The 13,368-nt window shown below is 42.0% G+C and overlaps 1 protein-coding gene and 1 non-coding gene across 2 annotated transcripts in view; one reads left to right on the top strand and one right to left on the bottom strand.

Moving 5' to 3' along the window:
* CHP1 (calcineurin like EF-hand protein 1) overlaps window positions 1-13,368 on the bottom strand; it is a 43,542-nt gene that overhangs the window by 7,384 nt on the left and 22,790 nt on the right. Inside the window, exons 4-5 of the mRNA XM_053595896.1 lie at window positions 5,359-5,486; window positions 1,684-1,745 (exon numbers count right to left, since the gene is read on the bottom strand). Of these exons, the coding sequence (XP_053451871.1) occupies window positions 1,684-1,745; window positions 5,359-5,486 (190 nt within the window). The remainder of the gene's footprint in view (window positions 1-1,683; window positions 1,746-5,358; window positions 5,487-13,368) is intronic.
* Window positions 4,056-4,162, top strand: LOC128589317 (U6 spliceosomal RNA). The gene has a single exon (XR_008380911.1). It is a non-coding gene; the product is annotated as a U6 spliceosomal RNA (small nuclear RNA).

The following is a 13,368-nucleotide window of genomic DNA, read 5'->3' as shown; positions in this document are numbered from 1 at the left end:
GCAACCAAAAAATAGCCGGGCGTTGTGGGCATTGTGGCGGGTGCCTGTAGTCCCAGCTACTCGGGAGGCTGAGACAAGAGAATCGTGTAAGCCCAAGAGTTAGAGGTTGCTGTTAGCCGTGTGACGCCACTGCACTCTACCGAGGGCGGTACAGTGAGACTCTGTCTCTACAAAAAAAAAGAAAGAAATTAATTCGCAGCTCCAAAGTAAGGGACACATACTGACCTGCCGACTATTTCATTTTTTGCTTATACATAGAAATGTAGGAACCTTTTGGTTGGTCCTGAATAATCTTCAACTTGGAAGACTTCTTAAGACACAGAATAAATTCAGATCTAGTTAAGGGTAAATGAAAATTGCTTTACTTTTTAGGTATATCCTGAAATGGATAAATCTTTCCATGGAAATTCCTGAATGTGTTAGCCTCCAAGGGTCCTCTGGACCCCAAGCATCTTAGATTTGATAAAATATGTTCTCTCTTCCAGAAGATCAGAAAGCCTCATAAAAAGAGAAAACCAATGTCTTTTTTTTTTTTTTTTTTGTAGACACAGAGTCTCACTTTATTGATTTTGGTAGAGTGCTGTGGTGTTACACAGTTCACAGCAACCTCCAACTCCTGGGCCTAGGCGATTCTCCTGCCTCAGCCTAGTAGCTGGGTAGCTGGGACCACAGGCGTCCACCACAACGCCCGGCTATTTTTTGTTGCAGTTTGGCTGGCTCTGGGTTTGAACCCACAACCCCCGGTATATGAGGTCGGCACCCTACCCACTGAGCCCCAGGCGCTGCCCCCAATGTCTTTTTTCTTATCCTAGAATGTTTAAAAAAAAGTGTGGTTCTATAAGTTAGATCACATCACATAAATCATAAACATATACCTTTTTTAAAAAAGCATCAGCCAGGTGAGGTGGCTCACGCCTGTAATTCTAACACTCAGGGAGGCTGAGGAAGGAAGACTGCCTGAGTTCAGGAGTTTGAGACCAGCCTGAGCAAGAGGGAGACCCCATCTCTTAAAATAGCCAGGTGTTTTGGCTGATGCCTGTAGTCCCAGCTACTTGGGAGGCTGAGGCAAGAGAATCACTTGAGCCTAAGAGTTTGAGTAAGCCACGACGCCATGGCTCTCTTCCAGGGCAATAGGGTGACACTCTGTATTAAAAAAAGAAAAAAATCCTAAACTTATGTGGTGGGAGAATAGAAGGGCAATGGTAAGAGGATGAAATGCCAGTCACTGCTAGTTAGAAGACCAGAAATTTTCTGAAGGAGCAACAAAAGACAGTGAACAGTTAGCTCATGGTACACCAGCATGATAGTAGTTCTTTCACTCTTATTTTAAGCTTAAGGACAGAATAAACAGCAGTATTTACCTAACTATCATCATATTACCTGGTTCCCAACAAGTTGATTTGGCAGTAAGTGAACTATCTGATAAACCATGTTGTGTATTCTAGCTCTGCTTGTCATTACCTAAAAGACATTTAATTAGCTTTTAAACAGTAGAGACATCTACTTGTGAAAACTCAGTGAGCCATTTCAAGTTTTCCCAGGCCATCTACTGTGCCTTATATCTCGCATGGACTCTGCATACAACAGGAATTAAATAACTACTTACTGAAAGAAGAAACAATTCCTGCCGACAAAAAGAAGCAGGTAGGGCCCAAACACAAGTTATCAAGATCTCCCACATACCTGTAACAGCTCATCACGGGAGATCTTGTCATCTTTATCCAAATCATATAGTCGAAAAGCAACTGGTAGGAAAAAATAAGAAGTTAGTGGAAAACCTATAGTGTTTTTCCCCTTCTCAAGGCACTAAATATGAAGACGCTACTAGACAGAAAACTGACAGCCAATTAACAGATTTTACAATAGCAATTGCAATTACTCAAATATGCAATTACTTGATGAAATATGACCTTTCTTCCAACAAATTAGAAAACTTCCTAAAAAGAAAGTCAGCTGGCACAATGGCAACAGAATTCTAATTAATTTTCAGCTTACTGTAATAGTCCAGGAGCCAAGACTAAACTATGTAATGGAAAAAATACGCATAGCTTGCGTAGTTTGTCATTTCTGTGGCAATCAAAACTTCTTCCTTGACAGACTATCATCCACAGATTCAGGAGGGGAAATAGCGTAAAATCATCTCTATTTTTACATCTTAAGCCTTACTTTTCCTTTTTTATTTATTTATTTTTTTTTTTGAGACAATCTCACTCTTTTGCCTAGGCCAGAGTGCCATGGCCCCAGCCTAGCTCACAGCAACATCAACTTTCTGGGTTCAAGTGAGCCTCCTACTTCAGCCTCTTGAGTAGCTAGGGGTATAGGTGCCTGCCATAGTGCCTGGCTAATTTTTCTATTTTTAGTAGAGACAGGGTCTGGCCGTTGCTCAGGCTGGTCTCAAACTTCTGAGCTCAAAGGATCTTCCTGCCTCAGCCCCCCAGAGTACTAGGATTACAGGCATGAAACAGTTACCTGGGAAACAGTCTCATAGTTGACTATATCATGAATGCTCATAGTAGCTCTATTCATAATAGCCCAAAACTGGAAATAACCAAAATGATCCTCAACGTGTAAATGGCTAAAAAACTGTTATATATCCAACATGAAATAGATAAATGCAATAAAGTGGAAGAATTTTGATAACATGCAAGAATTATACTGAGTAAAATAAAGCTAATCCTAGGTGGCGCCTGTGGCTCAAAGGAGTAGGGCACTGGCCCCATCCGGAGGTGGCGGGCTCAAACCCAGACCTCGCCAAAAACTGCAAAAAATATATAAATTAATTAATAAAGCTAATCCTTACAAGATTACATACCTTATAATTACATTTATATAATATATGTTATATATATATATATTTTTTTTTTTTTTTTGAGACAGAGTCTCACTCTGTTCCCCTGAGGTGGAGTGCTATGTCATCATTATACCTCCTAGGAAACTCAAACTCTTGGGCATAAACAATCCTCTTGCCTCAGCCTCCCAAATAGCTAGGACTACAGGAGCCCGCCACAATGCCTGGCTAGTTTATTTTTTAATTTTTTTCCTATTTCTAGTAGAGAGAGGGTATTGCTCCTGCTCAGGCTGAGCTCTTGGTTTTCGGGCAGTGCCTGTGGCTCAGTGGGTAGGGCGCCAGCCCCATATACCAAGGGTGGCGGGTTCGAACCTGGCCCCAGCCAAACTATAACAAAAAAATAGCTGGGTGTGGGCACCTGTAGTCCTAGCTACTCAGGAGGCTAAAGCAAGAGAATCACCTAAGCCCAGAAGTTGGAGCTTGCTGTGAGCTGTGACGCCATGGCACTCTACCAAGGGGCAATAAAACGAGACTGTGTCTAAAAGAAAAAATAATAAAAATTAATAATAGTAAAATTAAGGAGTTGTAACAGAGGTTTCCAAAGTGGAGGTGGGGCCAGGTGCAGTTTATGCTTCACAGTTGTTGTATATACCTCAATTTATCATTTTTGTTCTCCATTAAAATTAATAGTTCTTTGACCCAGTGCTACATTCTTTTATTTAATGTATAATAAAGAAGCGCTTTGGTTACCATGCCAGTTGTTTTTACAGTTTGTTAATTGTATTTCAAAATAACTGGCTACTTTGGAGTATCCACATTACCTACCTGTCAAATTGGATGGTTACTAAGAGTCAGATGTGTCTGGCTAAAATTTGTTGATGTTATTTGTACTTTTAATCAAATTATATAATTTGATTAAAAAAATGAGACATGAATATGAAAAAGAAAGCTAATGTTTCTATAAAAATTAGATTGACTACTTCTGAAAGACTCATAATTAAATTCCCAGAGACCAGCCTGGGCAAGACTGAAATCTGGTCTCTAAAAACTAGCTGGGTGTTGTGGCAGGCACCTGTAGTCCCAGCTACTTGGGAGGCTGAGGCAAGAGGATCGCTTGAGCCCAAGAGTTTGAGGTTGCTGTGAGCTATGATGCCACAGCACCCTACTGAGGGTGACAAAGTGAGACTCTCTCTAAAATACAATACAATACAATATTGAGAGAAAAAGTGTGAACACCTAGAAAGTTTTTATTCTCAGAATGCTTTGAGTGCTCACTTTGACAGCACATATACTAAAATTGGAATGATACAGAGAAGATTAGCATGGCCCCTGCACAAGGATGATACGCAGATTCGTGAAGTGTTCCATATTTTTAAAAAATGCAATCAGTGTAACCTAATTCTTTGTACCCTCAATGAATCCCAAACAAAAAAAAAAAGAAAAAAATTAAAAAAATAAATTTAATAAAAAAGAATGCTTTGAGTATCTTTAAGTTATCATTCCGCTTAAAAGAAACTAGAACTAGAAACCTAAGATGACATATTATAGGTATGTACTGTATAAAAAAATGTCATACATGTCACATCAGCAGACCTATACTAACATAAAACTAAACAAAACAAAATAACCCTTGACCCTACTACATCAAAAGACTGGCAGGTGATGAGTTTTAAAATCTTTTTTTTTTTTTTTTTTTTTTTTGTAGAGACAGAGTCTCACTGTACCGCCCTTGGTAGAGTGCCGTGGCATCACACGGCTCACAGCAACCTCTAAGTCTTGGGCTTACGCGATTCTCTTGCCTCAGCTTCCCGAGCAGCTGGGACTACAGGCGCCCGCCACAACGCCCGGCTATTTTTTGGTTGCAATTTGGCCGGGGCTGGGTTTGAACCCGCCACCCTCGGTATATGGGGCCGGCGCCCTACTCACTGAGCCACAGGCGCCGCCCGAGTTTTAAAATCTTTTAAGGTAAAATAAAATGTTGAACCATGTACTTTTTTCTAGTGCTTATGCTATACCTACTTTTTCTTTCTTTCTTTTTTTCTGAGACAGAGTCTTACATTGTCACCCTCAGTAGATTACCATAGCTTCATAGCTCACAGCAACTTCAAACTCTTGGGATCAAGTGAACTTCTTATCTCAGCCTTCCAAGTAGCTGGGATACAGGTGACTACCACTATGCCTGGCTATTTTTAGAAATGGGATCTCACTCTTGCTCAGGCAGTTCTCAAATACCTGAGCTCAAGCAATCCACCAACCTTGGCCTCCCAGAATGCTAGGATTGCAACCAAGCCTGGTCTATGCCCACTTTTGTAATTATTGATCGGCTCCTCATCTGACAGTATTTTGTGTAAGAAAATCCTACCATAGGAATGTTAGAATCAGGCAAACATGCTAAACATATGCTAAAATTCATTTCTTTCGTTTCTTTTTTTTTTGAGACAGAGTCTCACTTTGTCACCCTCAGTAGAGTGCTATGGCATCATAGCTTGTTGAATGAATGAATAAGCAAATAAATAATTTGTAAGGAATGAAAAGCAAATATTTTAAAGTAGAAGACTTTTGCTCCTTACAGTGCAGTTTGTTGCTTCGGCTGTTGAGTGGTTCTGGTCCATTCACATCTTTGCTCTTTTCATTATCCTCAATAGGTCTGAAATGAGCCAAGGTTCTCATGAATCCACGGAAGTTTACCTGGTCCTCTCTGATAGGGAAATGTGAAAAATAGAACACTGTGTCAATCAAGGTGATTATTATTATTTTTTTTTTGACACACAGTCTCAAGCTATCACCCTGGGTAGAGTGCCGTGGCTTCACAGCTCACATCAACCTCAAACTCTTGGGCTTAAGGGATTCTCTTGCCTCAGCCTCCCAAGTAGCTTGGACTACAGACGCCTGCCACAATACCCGGCTATTTTTGGGTTGTAGTTGTCATTGTTGTTTAGCTGGCCTGGGCTAGATTCGAACCCTGCAGTTCTGGTGTATGTGGCTGGCACCCTAGCCACTTGAGCTACAGGCGCCGAGCCAAGGTGATTTCTTATGAATTCAATACACTGGCAACAGCTTTAAATACAGTAGCCTGAAAATCCATTTAATGAGGTCTTTTTCCATATGCATTGTACTTTAGGGCTTAGGGAATATCACTTAAGCCTAAACTCAACCGCGTGAAGTAGGTGTTAATATTTCCACTTTATAAATGATTAACCTGACTTAGCAAAGTAGCATGATTTATCAAGGTCAGAATTATCTATTGAATTTATTTTTATCTCTTTTCTAAAAAAAGGATTTGGGACCAGGCACGGTAGCTCACAATCTGGGAGGCCAAGGTGGGCAGATCACTTGAGTTCAGCAGTTTAAGACCAGACATAGGAAGACTGAGACCCTATCTCTACTAAAATACAAAAATTAGCCAGGCGTTATGGCAGGCACCTGTAGTCCCAACTACTTGGGAAGCTGAGTTATAAGGATTGCTTGAGCCTAAGAGTTTGAGGTTGCTGTGAGCTATGATGACGCCATCGTACTCAATCCCAGGTTTACAAAGTGAGATACTCTCTCTCTCAAGGAAAAAAAAAAAAGGATTTGAATTTGTGTGCCAGGGCTATACAAACATGAGAGCCAGAACCTGAACTCACTGCTTTGAGCTCTGCAGTGAGCCACAAGTTAGTCATTTCAACCCAGTGACTTCTCAGCCACCTCCAATGTCTCCTCTATAGTAATGTATACCTAGAGATGTTTTTAAATTAAGGCACAGTATGGAAGAGCTCTTTTAAAATAAAGTTTATTTAGTTACAGAAGCAATTAAACAAGTATTTGAAAACTTGGAAAAAAGAAAAATAGAACAAAAAATCACTACCAATTACAACTCTTGTTAATATATTTTCTTCTTCTTTTTTTTTTTTTTGTAGAGACAGAGTCTCACTGTACCGCCCTCGGGTAGAATGCCGTGGCGTCACACGGCTCACAGCAACCTCTAACTCTTGGGCTTACGCGATTCTCTTGCCTCAGCCTCCCGAGCAGCTGGAACTACAGGCGCCCGTCACAACGCCCGGCTATTTTTTTGTTGCAGTTTGGCCGGGGCTGGGTTTGAACCCGCCACCCTCGGCATATGGGGCTGGCGCCGTACTCACTGAGCCACAGGCGCCGCCCAATATATTTTCTTCTAATAATGTTCCTATGCTTTTCAGATAATAGTGTTCCCACTTCGGCCTCCCAAATAGCTGGACAGTAGGAACAAGCCACCATATCTGGACTTTTAAAAATGTATTTTTAGCCTCAGCACCCATAGCTCAGTGGTTAGGGCGCTGGCTACATACACGGGGGCTGGCAGGTTCTAACCCAGCCTGGGCCTGCTAAACAACAATTACAACTACCAAAAAAAAAAAAAATAGCTGGGCATTGTGGTGGGAGCCTGTAGTCCCAGCTACTCAGGAGGCTGAGGTAAGAGAATCGCTTAAGCCCAAGAGTTTGAGGTTACTGTGATGCCATGGCAGTCTACCAAGGGCAACATAGTGAGACTCTATCTCAAACAAACAAACATCTATATCTATATATATATATATATTTTTTTTTTTGAGACAGAGCTTCAAGCTATTGTCCTGGGTAGAGTGCTGTGGCATCACAGCTCGCAGCGACCTCCAACTCCTGGAATCAAGCGATTCTCCTGCCTCCGCCTCCCAAGTAGCTAGGACTACAGGCGCCCACAACGCCCGGCTATTTTTTTGGTTGCAGCCCTCATTGTTTGGCAGGCCGGGGCTGGATTCGAACCTGCCAGCTCAGGTGTATGTGGCTAGAGCCTTAGCCCCTTGAGCCACAGGTGCTGAGCCTACATATCTTTTTTTTTAAGCATTTCTCCAGGCTTAGTGCCCATAGCTCAGTGAGTAGGGCACCGGCCACATACACCAAAGGCTGGCGGTTCAATCCCGGCCAGGGCCTGCTACACAACAATGCCAACTGCAACCAAAAAAAATACTCAGGCATTGTGGGGAGTGCCTGTAGACCCAACTACCTGGGAGACTGAGGCAAGAGAATCGTTTAAGCCCAAGAGTTTGAGGTTGCTATGAGCTGTGATGCCATGGCACTCTACCCAGGGCAACAGCTTGAGACTCTGTCTCAAAAAAAAAAAAAAAAAAAGCATTTCTCTAATCAAAATAAACAATTCGGGATATTTTAAGTGTCTATATAATAATGATATAGACATATTATGATTTTATTATTACTTTATAATTGGATTTTTTCCCTCATTTTTCATTATCATAAATAATGTTTTCAAAGAATTCTTTGTATATAAAGCCCTTTCAGTACTTAAGCTGAGAGGAAATCTTTTTTCAATTGAGCCACCAGCTAATCAGTAACCCTATAAGAAATAATTCTTAAAACCTGAATGAAGACTGCTTTTTAATATTAAAAAAAGAGTGCTTCAAGTAACAAAAATGATTTACTGATCTAAGGCAGTTCTGGAAACAACAGGTGGCTCAGTTCTGTGGGTAGCAACTTAAAAAGAGAAGTCCCTGTCTTTCCCTGCCTCACTAAATAGATGAGGTATGTGTGGTTTCTTAAGTGCCAGGTAGATACACAGTTCAGAGACCTTTTAAAGGCAGGTTCAAAGACTAGCTTGTGAGCCCTCTGTACTCAAAAGAATGACCTTTACTTCTTCAAAGGAGTCATACTACCAATGGAGCACTATTTGGTCAAAAATGTAAGATCTGAGGGATCAAGTAATGTGGAGTAAGATGTAAGTCATTGCCAGAACAAACAAGTTATGAGTATTGCTAACATAAAATTTCTGAGTAAAAAGGAACAAAAAACAATGATTCACTTTCAATCCTCGTTCTTTAAAAGATAAAATCAAGCTCGGCGCCTATAGCTCAAGTGGCTAAGGCACCAGCCATGTATACCAGAGCTGGTGGGTTTGAATCCAGTCTGGGCCTACCAAACAACAATGACAACTACAACCAAAAAATAGCCAGGTGTTGTGTCGGGCGCCTGTAGTCCAAGCTACGTGGGAGGCTGAGGCAAGAGAGTCTCTTACACCCAGGAGTTGGACACACATCTCAGTTGCTGTGAGCTGTGATGCCAGGCACTCTACCCAGGGTGACAGCTTGAGACTCTGTCTCAAAATAAATAAAGAAATAAAAACAAACAAACAAACAAAAAACTCAAAGTGCATAAAACTACAGAAGGAAGAAAAACCCAAATTTCTACCTGAGTAGATTAAGAAGCAGAGGAGCAGCTTGCTAACAGCTAAGGAGTATAGTCCAGTACAGTTCTCTGCTTCCTCACATGCATGCTATCTAATTTCCTTAGCTGTGGATTAGAGGACAGAGCAAATGTGGTTTAGCTTTACAAAACAACTTTCCACAGGCTGCTGCTTCAAGTAATCAATGACTAAGGAACTCTGAAAAAAAGTTGGCAAAATGGCTCTACTGGGTTTACTTTTCATTGCAAAAAGTTTAGATACGAAGCATAACTGTGAAAGTTATCTCTGGACAGGGTTCAATATAAAACTTTGCAAGGGCTTTGCAAGGGCTAAAACAGGAACCAGAAAAATAAAAGAGTTCACTATAACAATCTGAACAATCAAAGCAGCTCAGGGACAGAGAAAGGAAAAAATGAGGGAGGGTATGAGGTTACTCATGGTCAACATGAATCTGGAAAGAGCAATTATTCTCAGTCAGATTCAGTCCCCATCTTTACATAAACTGACAGCCAGTCTTCATTCCCTTTCTGTCATTCAATTTTATTGAGCACCCAACCCTCTCATCTAGTAAATTCCTTTTCTCTCAATTCAGAACTCTAAAATTTCCTCTCCACGCATTTTATCTAATAAGCATCCTTGCTGATGGTCTCATTATTAAGAACTGGCACCCATGTAACATATAAAAACCTTTTGGGGGTGGCGCCTGTGGCTCAAAGGAATAGGACGCCGGCCCCATATGCCGAAAGTGGTGGGTTCAAACCCGCCCCCCCCCCAAAAAAAAAAAGAAAACCCCTTTTGGATCATATAGACAATTAACATGGAGCCAGGAAGAGACTGTTTGGGAAATTACTTAAGATTGTATGACAAACTTTATTCAAGAAAAGTTAACTAATTAAATCAATAAATATTTAGGCAGTGTAATAGGTAGTGAAGCATATCAGAAATCTAGTTTTATATTAAACAAACCCATTAAGGAACAATCTACTTGAAAAAGTGTGTGTGCATGAGAACTGTAATCTTAGTATAATAAAAGTAAAATAAAGGCTGTGGAAATGTCCCAGATTGAAGAAAACTAAATAGATATGACAACTGGCCCAGACTAGATCCTGTACTGAAGAGGGGGAAGTGCTATAAAAGAGATTAATGGATGAACAGGCAAAATTGGAATATTAATAATAGATTAGGATAAAACAGGTAATAAATAAAACAGTAATAAAGAATTAAATCAATGTTTAGTTTAAAGTGAATAACTATGGATATGCAAACTGTACAATGGATTCTTGGCTTATGCCTAATGCCTATAATTTTAATACTTTGGGAGGCTGAGGCAGGAAGATCCCTTAAATTCAGGAGTTTGAGACTAGCTTGAGCAAGAGTGGAACCCTGTCTCTTCCAAAAGTAAAAGCCAGGCTCAGTGGCTCACACCTGTAATCCTAGCACTTGGGAGGCTGTGGCAGGATCACTTGAGTCCAGGAGTTTGAGGTTGCTGTGAGGTAAGCTGAGGCTACAGCACTCTAGACTGGGCAATAGAGTGAGACTCTGTCTCACTAAAAACAAAAAAAAGAATGAATATCCTTATTCTTGTTTTGTTTTTTTTTTTTAGACAAAGTCACACTATGTTGCCCTCGGTACAGTGCCATAGCATCACAGCTGATAGCAATCTCAAACTCTTGGGCTTAAGTGATTCTCTTGCCTCAGCCTCCCAAGTAGCTGGGACTACAGGCTCCTGCCACAATGCTTGGCTATTTTTTTTGTTGCAGTTGTCATAGTTGTTTAGCTGGCCTGGGCTGGGTTCGCCAGCCTGGGTGTATGTGGCCGGCGCCCTACCCACTGAGCAACGGGCAACACCCTCCTTATTCTTAATAAACACACACAGAAACATTCAGGAGTAAAGGGCCAAAAATACAAATATGTACACATACACAAAGAACAATTATATAAGTATATGTATGTGTATATGAGGGAGAAATATGTAGAAATAAAGAAACAAAAGAGGGTAGAAAGAGTGTGTGTAGCCCAGGTGCAGTGGCTCATGACTGTAATCCTAATATTTGAGAAGCTGAGGCAGATGGATTGTTTGATCTTGGAAGTTTGATACTGGCCTGAGCAAGAGCAAGACCCTGTCTCTACTAAAAATAGAAAAATTAGCTGGGTGTTGCTGCAGGCACCTGTAGTCCCAGCTACTTGAGAGGCTGAGGCAAGAGGATTGCTTGAGCCCAAGAGTTTGAGGTTGCTGTGAGCTATAATGACACCATGGCACTCTACCCACAATGACAGAGTGAGACCTTGTCTCGAAAAAAAAAGAAGAAAAAAAGAAAGACCCAAACTGTGTGTGTAGCGTGGCACAGGTATACAAGCTGCACTGTTCAATACTGTAGGCACTATTCACAAGTGCCTATGAGCACATGAAACACTCATCTGACTTGGTATGTGCTGTAAATGTAAATTTATACACTGGATTTTAAAGAGATTATGTGAAAAAAGAATGTAAAATATCACAATAATTTTTTTTTTTTTTTGAGACAGAGTCTCACTTCGTCACCCTCAGTAGAGTACTATGGTGTCACAGCTCACAGCAACCTCCAACTTTTGGACTTAGGCGATTCTCTTGCCTCAGCCTCCTGAGTAGTTGGGGCTATAGGCACCTGCCACAATGCCCGGCTAGTTTATGTTGCAGTTTGGCTGGGGCTGGGTTTGAACCAGCCACCCTTGGTATATGGGGCCGGCGCCCTACCCACTGAGCCACAGGCATCACCCACATCACAGTAATTTTTAATATTGTTTGTATGGAAATGATGTTTTAAAATATATTTAATAAAATATATATTGCCAGCTCAGCGCCTATGGCTCAAGCAGCTAAGGTGCCAGCCACATACCCCTGAGCTGGCAGGTTCTAATCCAGCCAAAGCCCAGCAAACAACGATGGCTGCAACCAAAAAATAGCCAGGCGTTGTGGCGGCCGCCTGTAGTCCCAGCTACTTGGGACGCTGAGGCAGGAGAATCGCTTGAGCCCAGAAGTTGGAGGTTGCTGTGAGTGATGCCACCGCACTCTACCAGGGCATAGGGCAATAGCTTGAGGCTCTGTCTAAAAAAAAAAATATATAGATATAGATATAGCCAAGGTTAAGTTAATTTGTTTTATTTTTACCTTTTTTTTACAACAACAATGCTTTTTTTTTTTTTTGTAGAGACAGAGTCTCACTGTACCACCCTCGGGTAGAGTGCCGTGGCGTCACATGGCTCACAGCAACCTCTACCTCTTGGGCTTATGCAATTCTCTTGCCTCAGCCTCCCGAGTAGCTGGGACTACAGGTGCCCGCCACAACGCCCGGCTATTTTTTTGTTGCAGTTTGGCCGGGGCTGGGTTTGAACCCGCCACCCTTGGCATATGGGGCTGGCGCCCTACTCACTGAGCCACAGGCGCCACCCAACAACAATGCTTTTATTTTCCTTTTTTTTTTTTTAGAGACAGAGTCTCACTTTGTCACCCTCAGTAGAGTGCTGTGAAGTCAGCACTGTGCTGTGGGCTTAAGCGATTCTCTTGCTTCAGCCTCCTGAATAGCTGGGACTACAGGCACCCGCCACAGTGCCCAATATTTTTTTGTGGCAGTTTGGCTGGGGCCAGGTTTGAACTCGCCACCCTCGGTATATGGGGCTAGCACCCTACTCACTGAGCCACAGGGGCCACCCCTCATTTTTACTTTTTTAATGTGGCTACTAGAAAATATACAATTATACATATAACTTCCATTACATTTTCATTGGCTACTACTGAAACATACAAATGAAGCAAAATGTTAATATAATAGATGTATTTGAATAAAAGACATAGAGGTATGCTTTGTACTGTTTTTAATTTTTACATCTTTTGAACTTAAAATTGTTTCCAAATAAACATTTTTTTTTTGTAGAGACAGAGTCTCACTTTATGGCCCTTGGTAGAGTGCCGTGGCCTCACACAGCTCACAACAACCTCCAACTCCTGGACTTAAGCGATTCTCTTGCCTCAGCCTCCCGAGCAGCTGGGACTACAGGCGCCCGCCACAATGCCTGGCTATTTTTTGGTTGCAGTTCAGCCGGGGCTGGTTTTGAACCCGTCACCCTCGGTATATGGGGCCGGCGCCCTACCGACTGAGCCACAGGCACCGCCCTCCAAATAAACATCTTTTAAAAATCTAGTTTTGGGCAGCGCCTGTGGGTCAGTGAGTAGGGTGCCGGCCCCATATGCTGAGGGTGGCAGGTTCAAACCCAGCCCCGGCCAAACTGCAACAACAAAAAAATAGCCGGGCGTTGTGGCGGGCGCCTGTAGTCCCAGCTGCTCAGGAGGCTGAGGCAAGAGAATCGGGTAAGCCCAAGAGCTGGAGGTTGCTGTGAGCCGTGTGACGCCACG

Source organism: Nycticebus coucang, chromosome 6, assembly GCF_027406575.1.
Source record: "Nycticebus coucang isolate mNycCou1 chromosome 6, mNycCou1.pri, whole genome shotgun sequence".
NCBI lineage: Eukaryota > Metazoa > Chordata > Mammalia > Primates > Lorisidae > Nycticebus > Nycticebus coucang.
The sequence above is the reverse complement of the archived record's forward strand: the minus strand, read 5'-3'. Positions and strand labels throughout refer to the sequence as shown.